The 23,427-nt window shown below is 34.2% G+C and overlaps 1 protein-coding gene across 3 annotated transcripts in view; it reads left to right on the top strand.

Annotated features, from left to right (window-relative positions):
- Positions 1–15,382, top strand: part of LOC149567191 (ubiquitin C-terminal hydrolase 12-like) — a 166,516-nt gene extending 151,134 nt beyond the window's left edge. The window contains exons 25-31 of one of the 3 annotated variants that reach the window (XM_089820373.1): positions 11,532–11,597; positions 11,750–11,815; positions 11,903–11,989; positions 12,090–12,203; positions 12,299–12,373; positions 12,486–12,572; positions 15,063–15,382. In XM_089820373.1, coding sequence (XP_089676499.1) covers positions 11,532–11,597; positions 11,750–11,815; positions 11,903–11,989; positions 12,090–12,203; positions 12,299–12,373; positions 12,486–12,572; positions 15,063–15,077 — 510 coding nt within the window. In that variant the 3' untranslated portion in view covers positions 15,078–15,382. Of the gene's footprint in view, positions 1–11,531; positions 11,598–11,749; positions 11,816–11,902; positions 11,990–12,089; positions 12,204–12,298; positions 12,374–12,485; positions 12,573–12,696; positions 13,471–15,062 lie in introns of those variants that run through there. The other 2 variants (XM_089820372.1, XM_089820371.1) reach the window with 2 other exon arrangements.
- The last annotated feature ends 8,045 nt before the right edge of the window (positions 15,383–23,427 follow it).

Genomic DNA, 23,427 nt, shown 5'->3' on the forward strand with positions numbered 1-23,427 from the left:
TTCACAACCAGTGATTGTTGCAATATTGAGCAACAATAACTGATTATTGCTGGAATAACAGAGGATCTGTCGAGTAAATCTGAAACTTGTAAACAGGCAGCTGATAGTAGTCTTTCACCTCCACTATGGGTTACTATTTAAATTTATGATCGATTTGCAATTCCCAGATTGAAAGAAATCTGAACTGTTTATTATTTCCTCATATTCACATTCTTCGAAGCTTCATAAAATGGACTGATTTTTTAATGTTTAATATGATCAACTTTTGCAACTGACAGTGAAATGCTGTCATCACAATAATATTTCTGATTCTCCAACACTTTCTGAGCACCCAGAATTATTTCATAAGACCTGGAATGGGTAGCAATAACGAGGCCTCATTACAACACTTGCTGGCAACTAAGAATTTGATATGGCTGCCTCACATACGATCAATCTTTTCCAGCATATATGTAACCATCACATAATTATCTTTACCAACAGTCTACAATGAACTACAGAACCCTAAGAGCATATGAAATGGTTAAGTTGACCAATGTCTGCCAGCGATGGAAGAAGCAATCACCAGGCTCAATTCTCCCAGTAATGCACAGTGTAAATTCCCTCGGATTTCTGCTAGATATCCTTCACATAGAAAATATCTTCGAACATTAGTCTCTTCCATCCACAATATCACTTGTCACAAGCTATATTGTATGCTCAAGTTTGCTCACTAATACAATATTTGATGTGATTATAGATTCCTGATGAATCAGAAAGAATCTGAATTCAGGTTGAATTAGTCCCATCTAACATTCCTTTTGCCTATATGTTATCTTTTTACGTTTGTTTTATCCATATGAATATTTTCTAACACGACGAATTCAATGCATATTTGCAGATATCTTGTAAGATAAACTGTTCAGCAGATTGGTGACCACTAGCTCGCACACCCGTCTCTGCGGCTAAGTCAAGCATTAATGACCCCTATCTAGCACATATAGAGAGCTTAACCATCTGCTGTAACACATGAACAGACCGATAGTAAGCTGTCAGTGGTCATCGCAAATGACAGCACTTAAGAAAAAATGCAAAATCTAGCATAACAAATCGCAGTGGGGGTTTTGTTTTATTATTGACAGTTCATCTTCCAATCTCGTGGACATACAAGACTTTGGCACTTCATCTCGTTCACACTTGAAATTATCAAGCGTTACCCAGCCCAATGAAATTCACATTCACCACAATGTATTTCCCATGGCAGGTATTAATTTTAGGTATAGACAAAATTGAGTTCCTTGTGTCAAGCAGTATGTGTGAAATCTAATGGCTCAGGCTAGAATTTGATGTTTATGCAATCTCCTTGGTCCCCTTTGTTTAACTCGGTTTGCAGACAAGCCAAATAAGATTCTATCTTAACTGCAAATTTTAGCATGCGCCTTCGATGATACTATTTGCTGAAGATGTATTGAATTCACATCACATCCACTGCAGTAATGCCTAGATGCATGAATGTCTGACAGAATGCATCATGTGCTACTTTATCAAGACCCTCGATTGATTTATTTTAATCTTCCTCTTAGTGGAAGACGAGTGTTCGAGGCAGAAGCCATTCAATTGGTATCAAAGAAGTGTATTTTCTCAGATCCACTTGGTGGACGCTTAGAAAATTTAATTATGGTTCACATACGGTAGCATGGGGCTTGTCTTTGTTCACCAGACTTCTCATGGCCTCCAGCAACTCGTAATACCAAATTCGAACCTGGCTCTGATACCATGTCAAAGTTTAACCTGCTGTAACTTGTTATAGCACTTATAATTTCTGTGTGTTTCAAGTTACCTTCTCAATGAATATGTATATAATATTAAGAGACATGTCTCTTTAACTCTCATTAGTTATTACAAACAAATTAATAATATTTTCTTAAGGTATTATCATCATTAAGATACGTGATAATAATTTATATACATAATAATATATATGTATAAAATATCTCATATCTAATATACATATATATATATATACACAAACACACACTTTATTATCAATAATACTAATGCTCAATAATAATAATAGAATAGGATAGAATGTCAAATGTTTAAGCCGATAGGCCTTGCAAACATTTGATTTCATCTATTGGAATCATCTGATCAAAGCTACAATCATTAACACTAATATATTCAATCATAGAGTCCATTCCATCATATACCTCACCCAAGCAAGGCCTATCCATGTCAATATATTGAATCATGCTCAATATAGGCTCAATGAACCTTTGGAGGTACTCAACACGATTCCACCAAGAGTGATCTAGTATCAATGCCTTAATGGCAGCTGCTATGGTACTATCAGATTGCCTCCATATCCTCCAATTAGCATTGATTATCATTTTAGACAATGCTTCTTTAACCGTGACAAGGTGTCTCAAAACAATAGCGTTGGAAGCAAAGCAGGTCTCACCAACCTATTTTAAAATCAAAACAATAATAAATTAATATCAAGATTAAAATTTAACATAGAAAGTTAACTAAACTAAAGTGACTAAATTCATAAAATATACTTAAATATTAAATAATTTACTTAAATTCAAGAGTTCCAATTTTGAGAGTTGTCCAAATATGGCTTACATCATATGGTAGTTTTTGACAAACTTTTGGATCTCTTGTGCATCTACATACCTTTTTTTTTTATCCACTCAATTTTAGTACCAATTTTTTGCAGAAAATGGTTGGGTGCATAGTACAATGTTTCCAAAAAATGTGTTTGAAATGCTCCTTAACCAATAATCTAACAACCCTACAATTCTTGGCATTGTCGGTTATTGCTTGAACAATATTATAATGGACAACTTATTCGATGGCTTGGATAAGAACATTTGCAATGAAAGGACCATCCTTCACCTCTCCTTCACAATCCACAACTTTCAAAAACATTGCACCTTTTGTGGACAATGCAATAACATTGACCAAAGGACAATTTCTTGCATCATTCCATCCATCATATATTATGGTCACACTTATTTTGATCCATGATTCTTAATGGGCTATATGACAGCCTCTCTATTGATCACCACTCTATCTAATAAATTTGTGTGCAACTTCTCATAACCTGGGTGCTTGTTGGAGCCTCATTAATTGATTTCACCATTTTTTGCCAATATGGTGAGCAAACAACATTAAATGACAGTCCATTTGCATAGATGCATCTCAGTATGTCATCATCGACAATTTCTCTTGCTTCATTCTAAAATAACATTTCTAAGGGCCCCTGTTCTCTCTTTTTTGTAATTGGTTCTTGAGTGACATGCAAGAATGGATGGCCCTCTATAGGTGGTTCATTGAGAGCGAAAATTGAAGCCATAGATGATGTTTTTATTTTGTTTCTACTTTTGCAAAGGATGAGAATATGCATTTCCAGGTGCTTTGTTTGCTTGTTTTTGCTCTCGAATATGTTTTGTTCACAATCTAGTTTGGAAGAAGGGTTTTAGGTAGCACCCCATTAAGTCTTGACTTCCTTGTACAAAATTTAATGCCTTTTTAAGGAATAAAGCACCATTGTGCTTTCACTCTATTATAAGAGGTACTAAATTCCTCTTTTCAGTGGCTGCAAATTCACAAAAACTCCTCCACCTGGCATTTGTTGAACTATTTCCACATCTGTCCATGGTGGATAGCATCTATTTGTTTTGAAGCAAGAGTTTCTAGTGCTAGCAACACTTAACATTCTATGAATCTACAAACAACACGCAAAGAAAAAAGTTAAATTGAAAAAAGAAAATAAATTAGAGACCTTATTTCGTTTTATTCAAAAATACTAAAAGAAACTTTTAGAAAGAAACAAAATAAACAAAACCTTCCTCTTTTTGTCGAATCTTCCTTTCCAATGTCTTTGAGTTGTCCACACTTGCAACCATGTGGAAATATTTCACAAACAAGCTTAGAGCATGCAACACTAATGTATTAGCACTCCTTCAGTAATGGCAATCAAACAAAAAAATTAGCAATTAAGGCAAGTTTTTCTTCTCTTCACAAATGCACAAATGACATATGAATGGCAAAAAACTCTATACATAAAAGTCTATTATAAGTTTGGAGGGTTGAATCCACCTAAAAAGTTTAAAAAGCTTATGTTCCTTGGGGATGCGTTCCCCAAAGCTAGCATTTCGGGGACGGGGACGTCCCTGTCCCAGGGACTTCATTTGTCCCCAATTTTTTATCACACTAAAAAAAAAAAAAAAACAAAGATGTCACTTTTGCCATCCCCTTTTGTCATCCCCCCCCGAGTTCCCAAAATTGGCAAAAAAATTTGCTGTCCTAGAAACTCGTCCCGCCGCCCCCTGCCATCCCCACCTCCGAAACTCGGGGGAACATAGAAAAAAAAAACTTTGTTAAAAGTTGTTGAATTCTAGGATTGTTTCTACAAATATAGAATCACAGCCATTGTTATTGATGATTTCCAAATGCAGATTTGAGGACTCATAAATATAAGAGGAGACATGTCTCTATAGTTAATCATCATTAGTTAGTATATTAATAATATAAATAATCATATGTATAATATATATATTATTATATATATAATATAATATATGTAATATAATATATATGTATATATAAGAATATTTATCTAAAGATGATTTATCATCAATAATAAATCTCATGATCATATCAATGTGACTGAACTACAAACTTAACACTCCCTCTTAGTTAGGGAGGATTGATATAGAACACATTATGGTCTTGAGTATATGAAAAGATATCATCTCAGTATGATATTCCTAGAATTACATATTTAAGGATATCAACATAAATCCGTCAACACACACACACATATATTACATATGGAATTTGCTTCGATTCACAATGAGGCTAAATTTCTCAACACTCCCTCTTTAGCAAGGAGGGAATTGAAGCACATATAATACAAGATTAAATACCACCTTTAGTGTGGTCTATAATAGATTTATGTCATGATGTTCGGTAAGATTTGGCCCGAAGAACCATAACAAATTGATTTTAATGGTGTCCGGCAGCATCTGGCCCGAAGAACCATAATGAGTTGCTTATCAAGGTGTTCGGCAAAATCCGGCCCAAAGAACCATGATAACACTTGCTCCTAGACATCCAACACATTTTGGTGCTACAAGTTAATGTAGCATATCTAGGAGATAGATCACACTATTGATAAGATTGTCACCTTACAATAGTTACCAATCACACTATTGATAAGATCATCACCTTACAGTAGTTACCTTCTGTATGAAATGTTCGTTATCATAACTTTCGACACTCCGAACAACAACTTAATATAGTCTGTTATGATAATAAGTCCAACTATTGATAAGATCGGCACCTTTCAATAGATCCCTTCTAAATATAGACCAATGAGAGATCGTCACCTTCCATGACATAATCACAACAACATCATGTAGTAACTCACATGATATCCACCATGAACCAAGTCAAAGGGTAGACCCACCATTGCTGCTACTAGAGGGTGGAAGAAGTGTTTTCACCTTAGACTTCTCTCTCATAGAGGAGAGCATGTTACAAAGAATTTCACTTAGAACTTCTCCTCATACAAAAGATATCATCCACAAAGGATTGCATCTCAAAATTTCTCCCTCTAAACAATGATCCTGGGAAGTCAGGTCCTATCGTTACTCCCTTTGAGACTCTCTTCACCCAAGGATGCCTCTCAATCTCTCTCTAATTCTAATATTAACCTTCAACCTTCAGTGATAAGTCGTTATTTCCTTATGATGTATATAGGGGTAGGCCCATCAAAATCATGTAGTCACAAACATGTATTTTAGACTTCCTCTAAGTATCAATTTTCTGAGCTCCTTGTATAAGTTTGTCTCTGATGAAGTATTGAACTCCCTCTTGATATGAAAGGATACTCATAATTGCAATCATCAAGTATATTCGCTTCATGAGCCTCATTTTATCTGGTCAGATCATTAGATGACTAATGAATTGCAGATCACAACTTCTTAGAAGCTACTGTCATAAGATCGAGTTTTGCACAATATGCCCAATTTACCATTTTTCCTGCAAAATCATCTGAAGATACAAAGGAAAATAAATCTTTATAGCATCTATAGAAATACAAATAAGAGAGAGATTACAAAGAGTAGATACATCTAATACTCAAGGATAAGAATCAATTATATGCACATTAGGGTCGATAGACGTCAAATCAAAAAATGCCTTCTTAATTTATTTGAGAATGGAGCATCTCCCCTCTAAAGCTGGTTCAAGTGGGAATGAAACATTGGTTATTATCCCCACCACAACGTGAAATTCCCACTCATTTATCATTTGAAATGCCTTCTTATTTTATTTGAGAATGGAGCATCTCCCATCTAAAGCTGGTTCAAGTGGGAATGGAACATTGGTTATTATCCCCACCACAATGTGAAATTCCCACTCTTTTATTGTTTGAAACAATTTTTTTGCAATTCCAAAAATCATTAGTTGTCATATGATACTGCAGGAGATAACTCACGATGTTCCAAATATCTCATTGCCGCCGCTCCAATGCCTTTCAGAAACCTTATCATTTTTGTGGGATGCGCATCACAACTTTATCCATGAACATGTATTGACTGAGTGCTTCACAATCTTTACCAGTGTTATACCCTATCCACGTTAGAGTATTTCTCTAACTAATCAATTGTTAATCCGACTGTAATGTCCATTCCAATCTTTTACTATTTTGGACTAATTTAGATTGTTCTTCATGTACATGTTAGTTTGGTATGATTACTACACTCTAAAACTCATTGATACATATGGTTAATTTCTTCAAAAGGCTATTCTTTTATTCCTTTTAATCGAATTAATGATCATGTTTTGATCTTCCCAAAACCATTTATCCTTCTGTGCATCTATATATATAGATATATACTATGTTTATCATTCATTTTGTTTCTCTTTCCATGATTAATCTAGCCACTTCTCACTCCTCACATAATGGACTTTAAAAATATTTTTTAGTCTTTTATTTCAATGCATTAAAAATTGATTATGCTGCCCCAAACTTCGGATATAATTATTGGTGCTCAACTTTACTTGTGAATATTCATTATTCCCAAAATTGGTTTACAGAATTATATCCTGCAACCATATCATTCTATGATATGTTGTACTTAATCTTTTGAGCATTCGCATTGTGCTGGTGTTGGCACCTAGATCCTGTGAATAGTACCAATGGTACTTCTGGACAGTAGAACCTTATTACTACCACTTCTTTCTTGTATTTATCTATTGCCTGTCCATCGGTGATATTCCCTTAATTAAGAATGGGTTTAAGGTCCATCTTCTCCATCTATTCCATCTGGCAGTATTGCTAACTCCATTTACATGTATGACTTGTTTCTACTCATTTATGTGCCTTCTGCCACGACATGCCTTTCATATTATTTTTCCTGCGATATATCCTTTATTGTTTGATATGTAACTTTCAGTCTGCGCAAGAATTGTCTTCGGAAGGTGGGAATATTTCTCTTTCCATCCATGCATTCATTTCTTGAAATTTATATGTTTTTTTTGTTTGTTTCTTTGTCCTTCACTTGCTGCCATTAGGATTGATCATACTCCTATGCTTGTGATACTCTTCTTGCTATAGGTGGAGCGAATGTCCACTCTTTTTAACCTTGTAAGATTCTGGCTATGTTGTGAATGTTGAAGGGTCTTTCATTTTCGATCTGTGCTCCCTCTAAAATTCCTGAGAGTAGAAATATGATTATAAATCCATGATATCCTCTCAATGCAAGATGATATCTGTTGAAAATATAAAGGATCCTCGTGCTTCATGACTTAGGTGGGGTGTACTCAAGAATGAATTCCCACAATTTGAGATCTCTACTCCTTACATCGAATTCCATTGGAACTCACACTTTTTGACACTGTAAAAGTATTCACTAGAAAAAATGTTTTCGAACCTTGATAGCAACATAGCTTGAAACAGTTGCGCTTTAAGACCAAGTTAGATTTTAAATACAGACACTTATTATCTTCATCATTATTATTCATTGATTTTGGTAAGCATTCTTTCTACTAACTAATGATGCCTTGGCGTGGTTAATAGAATTCCCAATCATCTGCAATGATTATGCCAGTCAACCCACATGAAATTCAATCAATAGTCATCTGGTCATCTCAACACAGGATAATCTTTTAATTTTCTTAAACTTGATTCGCACTGCATCTCACATTGTTCTGCCCTCACCAAATAATTGAAGACAATTCCTAGTTGTGTTTAATTCAAGGCACGAGGTATTCTTACCAAATATAGATCATTCTTACCAAATAAAGATCACATGGATTAATATTGATATTAGAGTCGACATTTACTCATCCCAACATTTCATTTTCTGAGCACCAAAAAAATCCCAGCACCACACAATATTGAATCGTGTAAATCTGATCATAGAGGCCTGATCCATGTTATAATGTTTCCGCTCAGAATCTCTTTCTACTTTTATTTTAATCATCAAAATTTAAATAATAGCATTGAGTTACTGCCTGTGTACTGAATGGATTTGTTACATGAATGGGATCTCTGACTGTAAATATGTTCAAAGTTTCTATCTGCTGATTGTATAACTTTCGAGTTTGACTGGAACTCTATTTCCTATGTCAACAAGTTTTAATTTCTTTTACGGATATCTCCATAAACTGATACTGAATTCTTCTCCATATCATTTCTATTCTTTCACATTTGCAGTTTGACTCTGATAACATGTTGAATTCTAGGATCATTTCTACAAATGTAGAATCATGGCCATTGTTATTGATGATTTCCAAATATACATTTGAGGACTCATAAGTATGAGAGGAGACATGTCTCATGAAGAGACATGTCTCTATTGTTAATCATCATTAGTTAGTATATTAATAATATAAATAATCATATGTATAGTATACATATTATTATATATAATATAATATATGTAATATATATATATTATATATAACAATATATATAAGAATATTTTTGTAAAGATGATTTATCATCAATAATGAATCTCATGATCATATAAATTTGACTGAACTACAAACTCAACACTCCCTCTTAGTTAGGGAGGATTGATATAGAACACATTATGCTTTTGAGTATATGAAGAGATATCATCTCAGTATGATATTCCTAGAATGGCATATATAAGGATATCAACATAAATCCATCAACGCACACATATATGTATTAACATATATTACATATGGAATTTGCTTCGATTCACAATGAGGCTAAATTTTTCAACAAAAGTATAAAAAAAAAAAGCTGACATTGGGGGCTAAATTTGCTAGAATTCTTCCTAGGCTCATGTAGTGCATTTGAAAGTCTGCCGAATTTTTCTTCAAAGTCGTCTACAGTCCGAAACATTGAACTTGGGCCAAATTTCTCAGACTATCGGCAAATTTTGGGTGAATACGGACAACTTCAAATTGCAAGAGAGCTGAATTCTGAATTCCTGGTTTGCTGAGCAAACATGGTAACTTAGTTATTGTTTATAACATAATTTAATAATTATTAACATATATTAGTTAAAATTTCATTTATTGTTAATAATGCATATACTTTATTTATATTAATTTTTTATTACTAATATATTTGCATAACAAACTTATTAATTGTTTAAATATTAATATATATAGTTCTCAATTTGACCATCTAAACAAAAAAATTATCGTCGTTTTGGCATACATGAACCATCATCAGAATGAGTTGGCTAGAGAGGATACAAAATATTTTTTCTTTTCATTGTCTCTTTAATGGTAGGTGAAAACCAGTTTAATGAACGAACACGGGATGTTTAATATATAGAAATGAAAAATTAGAACAGGTCATAGTTGGAGAATTGGTTCACAAAAACTAGGCCAAATAAAATATTAACCCAGTGCTGTCTGTTAATATAACAGTCTCCTTATATATGTTCGATAGCAGGAAACAATTTTAAAAAGGTAGGTAAAACGTGAATAAATGCCAGGTTCACTGATGAATAAGTAAAACCCCACAAAATTTGTCATGGGCTTGCTCGAATTGTCTGGGACATGTTAGCAGGCCAAACTGCAACCCCTGGCTGCATCCCCACTTGCATCTGTATTGAAAACAAACCTGTGAATTTTCAGGGCCAAACAAGTTACATAACTATTTTTATCTTTAATGTTTGACAGTGAGCCATTTGTCCAAATGATCTGTATATCTCTGAAGTTACCAGATTCGCCTCTGGCAGGCCCAAAGTTGGGTTCAATTCGCAGCAAATTCAAAGTCTTGTCAAATTTGCTGCAAATTCGCAGGTGGCCAAATTCACAGCAAAGTCTGTCAGCAGAGCCAGGGCAGAATTTCAAGCAAATTTTACAACCTGGTGGCAGAACCCAGGCCGACTTTGGGCAAAAATTAATTTGTTTGACTTTTAATAGATTTTTTCCTTTTTTGTCTAATTCAGTATGTTTGACCCTCCAACCCTAAAATAAACCAATGAAAACTGAAAAGGCCAAATATGATGTTTTATATGTCATTTGGACTAAAACATTAATATACGTGATGGTGTACTTTGCTATGTTACTTTATATTTAGCATAGTGGTGTATGAACTTATTTTCTGCTGAAAAAGCATGTGTTTTTGTATGAACGAACTAAAAACGAATTCAAACCCACCCTCAAAAAAAATTGAACAGATTTTGAACCCGAATCTGAACTAGCAAATTAGGAATATGTTTTGTTGTACTCTTAGTGGATTGGATTTGTTTGTTTGAAATTTTAATCCTTTTAAGTTTTTTATATTGTTCAGACATCCATTTAATGGGTTTTTGGTTTTGGAGTATTTGTAATGTAATATTATTCTAGGTATTTTTTCTTTGATATATATTTGAGGATTTTGGGGATGATAGAGATAATGTTTCTTTTCACGATGACCCCTTAAACAATATACATTCTTGATGTACCAAAAAGCTTCCAAAAGATCCTGGGGCATGAAAAATTCTGCAGAAATACCAAACATAAGGGGAATAGCCCTTCCATGTCTTCCCATCCCCAAAAAGGAACATAAAGGGAATTGTTCATCCATGTTTGCCTATCCCAAAAAAATTCACCACAGACCAAAAGGGTGGGGTTTTAGTTATTGTGATACACTGGTTTTTCGCAATATGTTGCAGTGAGAATTGAAACTTCTTGTGTGGAAACTGGATTGGCACAGTGAGACTATTTAATGTTTGAGAATAGATAATATTTTGAAGTTGATATTGACATATTGTTACTGAATCAGAAAAATGCCTACCTCTGGAATATGACTCTCCTCTTCTTGATAATACTGCTACAATTATTGTGGCTCTGCAACTTAACACATCCATTGCTGTTGTTTGAAGTTCTCTTTTAGACTTTTCGAATCATTACATCGAGGAACTCTTACACCCATGAAGTGTTGAAACATGCCATCTTATAATACTTCTAATTTTGGCTGTTGATGTTGTAGACTTAGGCAATGTGCTAAGAATTGTCTTTACCTACAGGTTTTAAATTAGTTATCCTTCATGTCCAAACAGGTGGAGCTATCCAAGCCTACTGCAGATCTGAGATTGCTTGAGGTCTTCTACCACAAAATTTACAAGGTATGGTCCTATCATCTGCTTCTATTTAACGCTAATCTACAGGTGTAGATTCATTCTTCATTTGTATACTTTTTTTGAGTTTGCTACATCTTTTGGTCTGACTATTTTATGTGGTATGTGTTGCTGTACCATGTTTATGTTTCTGTCTTCAGATTTTTCCGTTGAATGAAAAGATTGAGAATATTAATGATCAGTACTGGACTTTGCGAGCAGAAGAGGTAAATTTTATTTCTCTGTGGCTTATAAACGTTTTATGATGCTTTTAGTATATATCAGTACCTGTTTTTGATTGCTTGCTTGAACAGATCCCAGAGGAGGAAAAGAAATTAGGCCCTCAGAACAGACTAATTCATGTATATCACTTTAACAAAGATGCATCTCAAAACCACACGGTAAACATGAAATTGCTGCTATTGTGGACTTTTCTAAGACATTGTTACTAAATCTTTTCGGAAAACATATGTTTTTAAATCCCAAATATCTCTCATGCAGGTGCAGAATTTTGGAGAGCCTTTCTTTTTGGTTATTAGTGAGGGTGAGACACTGGCTGAAGTAAAAGAAAGAATAAAAAAGAGGCTGCAGGTTCCTCCTGATGAATTTTCCAAGGTAGAGAGTAATTGCTGCTTCTTTAGATTCCACTTTGAGAAATATTATGCCTGATCTCTGTTGTTGGGTTAATTTATATTCTCTTTGTGAAATAGTGGAAATTTGCTTTCCTCTACTTGGGTCGCCCAGAATACCTTCAAGACACAGATATCGTGTGTACTTATTTTCAGGTACAGTTTTTAATTCCTTTTGTAGATATTATTAGAGTTCCTTTGAGATAAAATTCATATAAAGTTGAAGCATCTGTATTTACTAGTTATCCATGATTTTATGTTTCTATAGAAGCGTGATGTTTATGGAGCTTGGGAGCAGTACCTTGGGCTAGAGCATTCTGATAGTACACCGAAGAAATCCCACCAAGCTAATCAGGTAATGCGATGTTTCTATAGAAAATATTTTTCTTACGTACTTCCCGTGCAGGTTTATATTTGATGATTTGGTGTGTTATATTGTAATTGTCATGGCTATCTGATCTACATTGTTGCATGGACAGAACCGCCATAACTTTGAGAAACCTGTAAAGATATACAATTGAGCTCCAAACTTGGCATGCACGGACTAGAGGCTGAATGAGTGTACCTCTAGATGCCATTATTTTGATGTGCACAATTCGAGAAGACTTGTGTAATTGCACTACAGTTAAATTGAGCACTTAACCATTCATTTACCTGAGTGGCAGTTATAGTTAATTGTCTCTTCTCTTGAATGTCATCACTGCTTATGAAAGTCTCTTTATATTGCTTGGCATTAATAGTGCCTGTCACTTATTGACAACTTCTTCAAGATAGAATTGGGATGTTGGGAGTTTTGCATTTGCCATCAGGTTATTCTTCTGTGGAAGATACTAATCTAGAATCTTTGCCATTGGATTGATTTGCAATATTTCAGGCTTCTAGGTTCTGGGTTCCTTGACATGGCATTAGATGTTACTACAGCCAATCAGCCGCATCAATTGAACTGCTCATGTTTTTTCTTGGAAGAGATATATTGTTGTGCTTATTAGATTCTTGTAGAAATCCACAACCCTCGTCAGCTATTTGTTATTTTGTATTCAGAGGAGGAAAATAACATGAGCGTAATTTGTATCGGTACTCTGGACATGTGGTCCAGTTATAGTATGGATAAGATTTCTTGTTTCATGAAAGATGGTTTATGGGAAGACTATTGTTCCAGTCTTTCTTCAAAGTTCATGACTTGGGTGTTATGCCTTTCTTTTGAATGCTTGTGAAAAACTCACAACACTTTTAAGTTTTTCACATTGTTCCAAGTTTTTGTAGTCTATTCATTAACATAATCTTTGAAAGGAAAAATCATGCTATCTTATATTGCATCGTGAATTGCTACAAAAGAACATAATCATGTCATCTATGAACAAGCCACTTCCAGAAAACTCTGGTGGTCTTTGGACGTCTTATGTTCCGGCTGTAAGTTGCATGATAGTTCTGGCTTGTGCATATGCTAGAAAATCAAACTGAAAGGAACTCTGATGGACTGTTGCTGTATTTACATAGCTAGATTGGTCCATTGTAAGTGGGTTCCATCTTTTATTATATTTTACTCTAGTCAGGTTCAGCATGACCATTCAGAAACCAAATCTCACCTATCTGGAGTCCTAATTATTCTTATGTGGATTTCAGATATACCATTTTGTGTTTTATACTCTAGTACCAGAGGCTTTATTTTTAATACCATGTTGAGTTCAGATTAACAACAGTCAGATAAATCACTTAAAGCAATAAAACAGACAGATTTGATTCATCTATTTCTTAAGGTGCTCGTTGCATCTGAACAACTGGTTTTTACTAGTGACAGCGTAAATATTTTCTGTTTGGATTCATATACCAAGTTCATCTCAATATAAAATTGTATATAATTCCATTCGGGAAGTTCTATCTTGTACGTTGTCGTAATGTACCTCTTGCATTCCCATATATATATTTTTTGCTACTACCAGAGTATCATGGCATGTGCTGGTAAATGTCAGTTCTATGATAGCGCAAAGATTTTTCCAAGATAAATATATATATAATATTGAACTGAAGTTAGAAGTGCAAAATGCAATTATCTGATAATAATGTTCAGCAGGATGATGTACATGGAGGATATTGTAATTTAGTTTTAAAAACTAATAGTTTGATGAATGAGAATGACAAATGTTACATTTTAAAATGGGAATGTTAGCAAAATCTTTACATATGATAGGATCAATAGTTACGCTGAGTGGTGTTCTTCAGTGGCGGCAAGGCAGGGAACATCATGTTGTGACCTTGTACATAAAAACTAAAACAAAACCAACACATAATTAAAAAACTGAACTATAGAATAGCTCTTATGGAATTAAAATGACTCCAAGAGTGGCATTGTTTAAAACTTACATAGATATATTCTACACTACCATGTTTTTCATTTGGAAATCAGAGATGGAAGGGGAAATTGAATAAGAAATATACTAATGAACAACTTGACATGAATTGAGATTTAACGAGACAGGCAACTCCGCAAGAATTATTGTTTGTGAATAATAATGCTCAGCATTGGGATCTTGGAAAGGGTGAGAGGCCAAAAAGGTATAGAAAATAGCTTTTACAGTTAGGAATGGCAGGCAAGTATTCCTTCACAGGGAAATTTGTAAGGGTAATCTTGTGGGTAAGTAAACACAGTACCTCCTATGTCTAAGGAAAGGTGGTTGAGTGTCTCGTAGTGGAAATTTGAGAATTTTGTACATGTGCTGTAGAAAATTGACTGATTAAAAGAATTTAATTTTTGAATATTTAATGGTAAAAATAGATAGTTATTCAAAATATCTCATCCAAATTTACCCGTCAGGTGAGGTGATTAGAAATATCGTTTGTATCGCAGGTCTGCGAATTTTAGTCGCGGTGGATATTAGACGTGCTATATCATGTGCATATTAGAGAGTTTTATGTGAAGACTGCCCGAAATTGTAAAGTGGGATGTTCACAATTCTCACATGAATATGAACTCCATGAACAGGTTTCAATGTAAGGAATCTACATTATATCTGTTATTAAATAGGTTGTTGCCTATTCCATTTGAATCTCTAATATCTAGATTTTTAGACCTTCCATTTCAAATTCTAGCGAGCCAATGGACAATTTGGTTTACCTCGCTTCATATATTAGTTGTAATTTAGGTTAATTTTTTCCTCCGTGTTAAAATTGTGTTTTTTTTTGTTCCTTGATAAGAAGTCGAAATACTACTAGAAGTTAGATTTATTTTTTCAAGCTATGTGATGTATAGAAATTGCAACGAAGCATAAACAGTTTTTTCCCCAATAAAATATATGCATATTATATCACATAATTAAATATGGTGTGTGTAAATGAAAGCACGCATTGATCATTCAGTTGTTTCAGGTATTGTAGGTAGTCTTATTGGAGATGTTAATTTTAGTAGCTTCAACAATTGTTTGTACATTTGCCGGGTTTTAGTAAATAATTATTTTTCTAACAAAATTGTTGGGAATGGGGACAATTATTTATTAATAGTTGATCTCTTTTAGAAACACCTAGAAAGTAATTGGTTACGGATTGTTAAGGTGTTATTGATTTCAATCGTCGATTGAGAATAAATTCCAGTCATTGATTTCCCAACGAGAGTAGTATAAAAGAGGGTTAGTGGGCATTTGGAAGACAAATTTTTGAGAAGCATTTGTAGTGATAGCAAATAAATTTGTAGTGTTAGCAATTAGTATTGGAGTGTTAGCAAGAGCACAATGATAGCGTTGAGGATAGCAATTGTGGGATCTCAACAAGAGAAATTGAGAAATTGTCGAAGCTCTTCTAGTAAGAAGCAAGTGATTTATGCATCTCTTAATTTGTTGAGGTTTAATATAATTCCTCATTGGCAGTATTGGTTTTCCCATAGGGATTTTTCCAAGGACGATTTGTGCATAAATATTTTGTTCCTTGTGTAATCTTTTCATTGTTTTATTTGTGAAGTTTTTCAAAAAAATGTATTAGTCAAGTAATTAATGTAAGATAGTAGATTATTAATCAATAATTGCAATAATGGAATTTTCACATGGTATCAGAGCTAAGTTGAGAAGAAAAAAGATTTGACATAGAAAAAGGAAAGAAGATTTGAGGGTTTATAAAACCTAGTTTGAGCTCTTTAGCATTATTATTTCCATTTTTCCTTTGAGATGGCCTCAATAGGGTTATTAGATTAGGACAAATTGGATGGACCCTTTAATTTTGGTGTTTGGAAAATCGAATCTTCCTTATTGTTAGAGGAGAATGGTATCAAATAGTATATGGTCGAGGTTGTAGTTGTTATTGTAGATGCAACACAACTCACAACATACAAGGAGGAGGATGCAAGGTGAGGAGGTTAATCCTTGACAATGTCAAGGACTAGATAGTCTTGCAAATCGTTGAGTTAGATACATCAAAGAAGACATGAGACACCATTATGAGCATGTACCAAAATGCTACCACTAATAAGAAGATGATTCTCAGAGAAAAGTTTAAAAATACCAGGATGATCAAGGGACAAGATGTGACAAGTTATCTCACTAGGCTTAGACTCGTAAAGAACGTGTTTGTGGTTGTTGGAGATAAGTGAGAGGATTACAAGTTAGTAAGAATAGCCCTAAATGTATTTTACTAAGCATTGTGATGTTTTTGTTCAAGTTATTAGTGGACGAGACACCTTCAAGTTGGGATCAACTATGGAGTGATTTCACTCAGGTAGAGTGTAGACTAAGTTTTGTCAATGAAGCCAACAAGAGTCAAAAAAGTGAGGTGGAATAGAAAAATGTTGCCCTAGCCAGAAAAGGGAAAGTTAAGAAGGGGTTTAGCAAAGGATTAAATGCACAAAGTAAGAAGGAGGACTTATCCAAGATCAAGTGCTATGGTCGTCATGAGTTTGGGCACTATGTTAGTAATTTCCCACAAGTGTAAATGAGCTCTCTAGTAGAATGGATGATGATTTTGCACTCAGAGCTTGTATGGTTAGCTCAATCTCACAAAGTGTTTGGTAAATAGATAGTGGGGTGTAATTTCATATGAAAAAAGTTAGAGAGTACTTTTCTAGTTAGAAGGAGGAAACCAAAATCCAATTTTCTATGGGGAACTTGTCCAAACTCAACTCATTTGGGAAAGGGATTTTTCAATTTTAGAAGGAGAATGGAATTCTTATTCCACTTCATGATGTGTTGTTGCATGTGCTAGGTATAGGTACAAATCTGTTTCTCATATTTGTCCTTCAATATAAAGGCTATAATGTACTCTTTAGAGGGACGTGTTGATTAAGCATGAGGATTGGAAATCACCTAGATCTATTAGAGTTAGGAGTGGTAAGCTTTATAGGTTGTAGTTCAATACTCCTAATGCACTCTTGAGAAGAAGCAATTATAGAGATCATGGAGAGCTTTGGCATAGGAGGGTGGGCTATATACATGATGGAGCAATTTAATTGCTCGGTGAAATAGTGACATGTATTCCAAAGTTGAGCATGAATCATGATAATATATGTAAGGGATATGTGTCAGAGAAGTTGACAAAAGCTTATTTTGAAGAAGTGACACCAGATCTAATGGTGTTCTTGATCTAGTACATTCAGTTATATGTGGACCAATGTTGATGAAGTCTCTCAAAGGATATGAGTACTTTGCTACTTTTATTGATGATTTCTCCAAGAAGATCTAGATATACATTTTGAAGGCCAAGAATGAGGTTTTAAGTTGCTTCCAAGAGTTCAAAGCTCTTATGGGGAATTTGACGAGAAGGAAGATAAAGGTTCTTAGGTCAAACAATGGAGGCGAATACAAACGGACGGAGTTCCAAGACTACTGTACTGGCGAAGGAATCAAGATAGAATGGGTTATTTCTTATAGTCCACAACAAAATGGATTTTGTTGAGAGGAAGAATTGTTCTATATCAGAGGCAACGAGGGCTATTCTACATAATTGAGACATGCCACATTACTTATGGGAAGGGGTGTGTAGTATGATAGTATACATACAGAGCACAATTCGACATAAGATTCTGGATAAGATGACACTAGGGGAGGCTTTCACAGGTAAGAAGCTAGTTGTTAGTCACTTAAGGATATTTGGAAGTTAAGCATATTGTTATATTCCAAGAGATACAAGTACCAAGTTAGACCAGACTATAAAGAGTGGGTACTTTGTAGGGTATAGTGAAACCTCAAAGGCAAATCAAATATTTATTCCATGGACCAGGAGGATTATAGTTAGACATGATGTCAAATTCATGGAAGACAAGACCTTTAGGAGGTCTAGAAATTCACCAACAGATGATAAGAATGAGAAGCTAACATAAGCTTTGAGGATAGTTAAATCGAATAAGGTTCAACAAAGTACTATTACAATTACTAGTATAAGCACAAGCTCAAGTTGTGAGAGCTAACATAATATAGAACAAGTGCAACAAGAGATACCTTGGGAAGATGAGGAGGTTGATATTTCATCCTCTACAATTGGCAATGGGAACATGAGATTCAAGAGACGGGTAGGGATGAGAGTTTGAGAGTGCCTTTAGGAATAATTCTAGATAGTGAAGACAACCAACCAAGTTTAATGACTATGTAGCATTAGTTTGTCAGTTAAGATAGTGACCCTTCAAGCTATGAAGAGGTTGCACATCATTAGGTCTGGTGAGATGTGATGGTAGAGGAATATACCTCAATAATGTAGAACAATGTATGGGAAGTAGTGCCTAGACTAACAAACAGGGTGGTGGTTGGATTATGCTAGATCTATAAGATCAAGCATGGTGTAGATGGTAGCATCAAGAAATACAAGGCAAGGTTTGTGGCCAAGAAGTTCTCTCAAAAGGAGGAATAAACTATGAGGAGACATTTTCTCCAACGGTCTGGTATATATACTTACTATATGAGTTGTGATCTCATTTGCAGCACACATGGGATGACAAATTAATCAAATGGATGTCAAGACAACATTCAGTTAAAAGAAGAGGTATACATAGAAAAACCATAAGGCTTTGTAGTACATAGCGAGGAGACACATATGTGCAAATTGAAGAGAGACTTGTACAAACTCAAACAAGTATGGTATGAGCAAATTAATACTTACTTGCAAGGAATGTGTTTTGTGGAGAGTGAGGTAGACGCTAACCTCTGTTACTTAGTGGTTGGGGGTAAGATTGTCATTCTTATTTTACATGTGGACGACATATTTCTAACAGGTTCACTAGGGCTCATAGAGGATTGCAAGAGAGATCTTGTAGCAAAGTTTAAGATGAAGGATTTGGTACTTATACATTACTTTCTAGGCATGGAGGTGTGATAGGCAGATGGAGAGATTTTTCTTGAACAAGGGAAATATTGCATCAAAATCTTGAACAGGTTTAGGATGGAGGATAGCAAATCCATGTCCACTCCTATGATCACAAATTGGAGGAAGGTAGACACAACAAGGGAGAAGGATGCAGATCCCACATTATATAGACAATTGATTGGTTCTCACATATATTTGGTCAACACCAGGCCATATATAACCTTTACATCAAACTCTCTTGGCTAGTTCATGGTTTAGCCAAAGAGTGCATCGGACAATGAGAAAGCATGTGTTGTGGTATTGGCATTCAATTGAGTATGGGATTAGATATACTCGAGGTGAGGGAATCAAGTTAATAGGCTATACCGACGCAGATTGGGCAAGCAATACAACAAACTAGAAAAGCACTTTAGGGTGTTGCTTTGGTTTGGGATTAGGAGTTGTTTATTGGTTCAGAAGGAAGTAGAAGTATGTGGCTCTAAGTTTTATAGAGTCAAAATACATGGAAACGAGCATGGCGATGTGAAGCTATATGACTTTAGATTTTGCTGGTAGCCTTATTTAGTCAGAAAGTTGAAGCTACTATGATACATTGTGATAATAAAAGTTGCATTGAATTATCTAAGAATCGTGTGTTTCATGATAGTTCCAAGCATATAGACATCATGTATCACATCATAAAATATTGTGTACAATGAGAGATTGTCCAACTATAGTATATACCTATAAAGAAGTAGGTAGCAGACATATTGATTAAGGCATTACGGAAGGTAGGATTCACATTCTTTAGAGATAAGTAGGGTGTCATGCAGAACAACTTCCTCGCTAAGATGGAGTGTTAGTTTTAGTAGCTTGGACAACTATTTGTCCATTTGTTGGGTTTTTATTAAATAATTGTTTTTCTAATAAATTTGTTGGGAATGGAGATAATTATTTGTTCATTAGTTGATCTCTTTAGAAACAGCTAGAATGTTGGTTTTCCAATGAGAGTAGTATAAATGGGGGTTAGCGGGCATTTGTAGAACACAGGTTTTTGAGAAAATTTGAAGTGATAGACAATAAATTTGCAATGTTAGCAAATAGTCTTATGAATTCAGCAAAGGGAGGAGCTATAATGTTGGGGATAGCAGTGGTGGAATCTCAACAAGATAAATTGGGAGATTGTCAAAGCTCTGCCAGTAAGAGTCAAACAATTTATGATTTCTTAATTTCCTAAAGTTTAATATAATTCCTCATCCATAACATTGGTTTTTTAGGGGTTTCACTAGGGATATTTTATGAAAAAAATATTTTGTTCCTTGTGTAATCTTTTTGTTATTTTATTTGTGAAGTTCCAGTTGTGTTATTATACAATATTTTTTTAGCAATCAAATAATCTATATAACATAACAGATTAGTAATCAATAATTGTAATAGAATTTTCACAAGATCTCTGGATTTTGATAATAACAGGGTTAACATGCATTTATGTTGACAATGTGGTTACAACTTCAATTAAGTAAAATTGCAAATGGTTTTTGCTAGTTGGCAATCCCTGTTCAAGAGGAGAGGAAAATAGTTGTAGTAGAATAGTAACCACAAAGCCCACATTTCACTTTTTTCCTCACTATAGTTAGAGGGTGAGTTATTTGAAAATTCACTTGACTTAACTCTCATAACATTGAGTTCTCTTACAACCCAATAAATTCACGTGCATGTAGAAATAAGGTAGTGGCTCTCTAGAAATGAAAACCTTTTTTTTCATATACAATTTTACAACATGTGGAAAATAAATTGTGTTTCCTTTTGGTAGGGTTGACATTTTTTGTGGTTGCGTAGCCACTGCCATAGAGATCCCACGTAGTAAAATTTCTTAATGAACACTAGGTCTGAATTAAAAAGAAGATATAGAAGTAATGACATGACTATGCAAAACACAAAGTCAATTTTTCCCTTTTAAAGATTGTGAAAGAAAGCAATAGTCATGACTAATACAAAATGTCCAGTAACAAGCTCAATTGTACCCATAAGAAATTGGGAGCTTCTTGATAGATGACATAAAAGAATGGTGTAAGACTCCATCTAGCTCATAGATGTCATCATTTTGCATTGAGAAGAGGAAAAAAGAGAACTTTTATGGCCACAAGGTTAAAGATACTTATAGGATATAATGAGGTGCCAAATCAACTCAAGGATTGGATATCAAAATATTAACATAAGAACAAAATCATAAATTTGATTTGAAAACTTGATTCAAGGTTGAAATACCCTACACTATCCACATTTGGGATAGTGTATTGAGAAAGGAACAAATAAAAGAGAAAAACTAGGTTGCATATACTTTGTTACTCGATCCATATTTTAAATTATGATAAAAATGATACATGAGAGTAGCTTTTGACTTTAGCTAGATTTTATACTTTAACAACTTAGCAATTGTATAGTATCTTGAAATTTGTAACTAGAAGTTATGTTCTATAGCTAGAAAATGCCCCTCACAATGTTCATCAGGTGTGCATATAAAACATTGTAAACTTGATCTTCCTTCACAAATTTCTCATTATAATATTAGAATGAGTATATAGGAGATAACTAAATATTCATGAATAAAGGAAAACTTCTTGTTGGATGATACTCCTCCTTGGTGAGGAGTCAGGTGGTGTATTTTTTGAGACTAAAAATATATCAATGTCTACATCCTATGGTGTTTTAATTTTTAATCCAAACAAATATTCATTAGGAACATGCAATTCGTAATAGGTTTAGATTTTGAAGTAGTCAACCTTGAGAGGAGGTCTACTACATTTTTTTTAAGGTTTACATAATATTATGGTATTAAATTCTAACATGAATGATAACCATCTAATTGATCAACCACTATTAATATAATTTTCCATAAGTGGTGTGGTAAATCAGATCTTAGCCTAGGGATGTAAATTAAGATCTCAAATCTCTAGCACATATCATTGGAATCACAAAATAGGTTCAATTACAATAATAATAAGAAAGTAAAAAATTTGTAGTTTATGATCCTTCATTTTAATGAAATTGAGACTCTGAAGTGTGTGGGATTGAACTTAGTTAAGCAATAGAAAAATGATGACTTTCAACATGAAAAATGAAATATAGCATTACAACCAAACATAGTAAGTCAAATTTGGAAATGGGACAAAGAGAGACCTGTAAGTAAAATGTGGAGCCAAATTGCCAAACATAGTTAAAGCGCACTCTAATCCTAAGGGTGTCCAAACTAACATAAATGTTATAAATGTAATGTGGTCCTATTTCCCAAATTATTAGTTGAAACAACATCTAACACAATGAAGGACACCATAATCTATGAGTTTTTGAATATCTTAAATCTAGAACTGTTTGTCTTAGTCCATTTTCCACACTTGCAATCTTCTCTATTGTAGGATCAAAACCTGCCCATATGAAAAAAAGGAAAAATGATTGTGTTGTATGTGGGTTTTCTTATGTCATACCTTATTTTCTTTTGCAACCTCCACAATAGCTGCAATGGTGTGAAAGGAGCTCTTGCAATGATTGAAATATTGAAATGATTATTATACCTTAGGTATGAAATCCTCTCATAAAGGTGGTAATGCAATGCTCTTTAGGGAAGTCCTCAAAGTGTTAATGCAATAACATTATAAACACAATAAAATCAATAATGAAGTCATTTTCGAATATAGGTTGCAGTTCTCATATACGCTTGCTAATCTTGATCTTAGAACCTCTAGCTTACAAATGATAAAGATTTATTTGAATAAAATTCACGAGGTATTTTTTATTTCAAGCTAGCATAAGATGACCAAGTATAAAAAATTTCATAATTCAAATTGTGAGTGCTAACAAGCACATTAGCTATAATTTTAGGTAATTTTGGTGGGAAAAAGTTGTCACCACCTTGATTCCACGAAAATAAGACCTTCAAAAGAGAGCCTAAAATGTTGGGA

This window comes from Cupressus sempervirens, chromosome 3 (genome assembly GCF_028749045.1).
Source record: "Cupressus sempervirens isolate cs-2001-9-10 chromosome 3, ASM2874904v1, whole genome shotgun sequence".
NCBI lineage: Eukaryota > Viridiplantae > Streptophyta > Pinopsida > Cupressales > Cupressaceae > Cupressus > Cupressus sempervirens.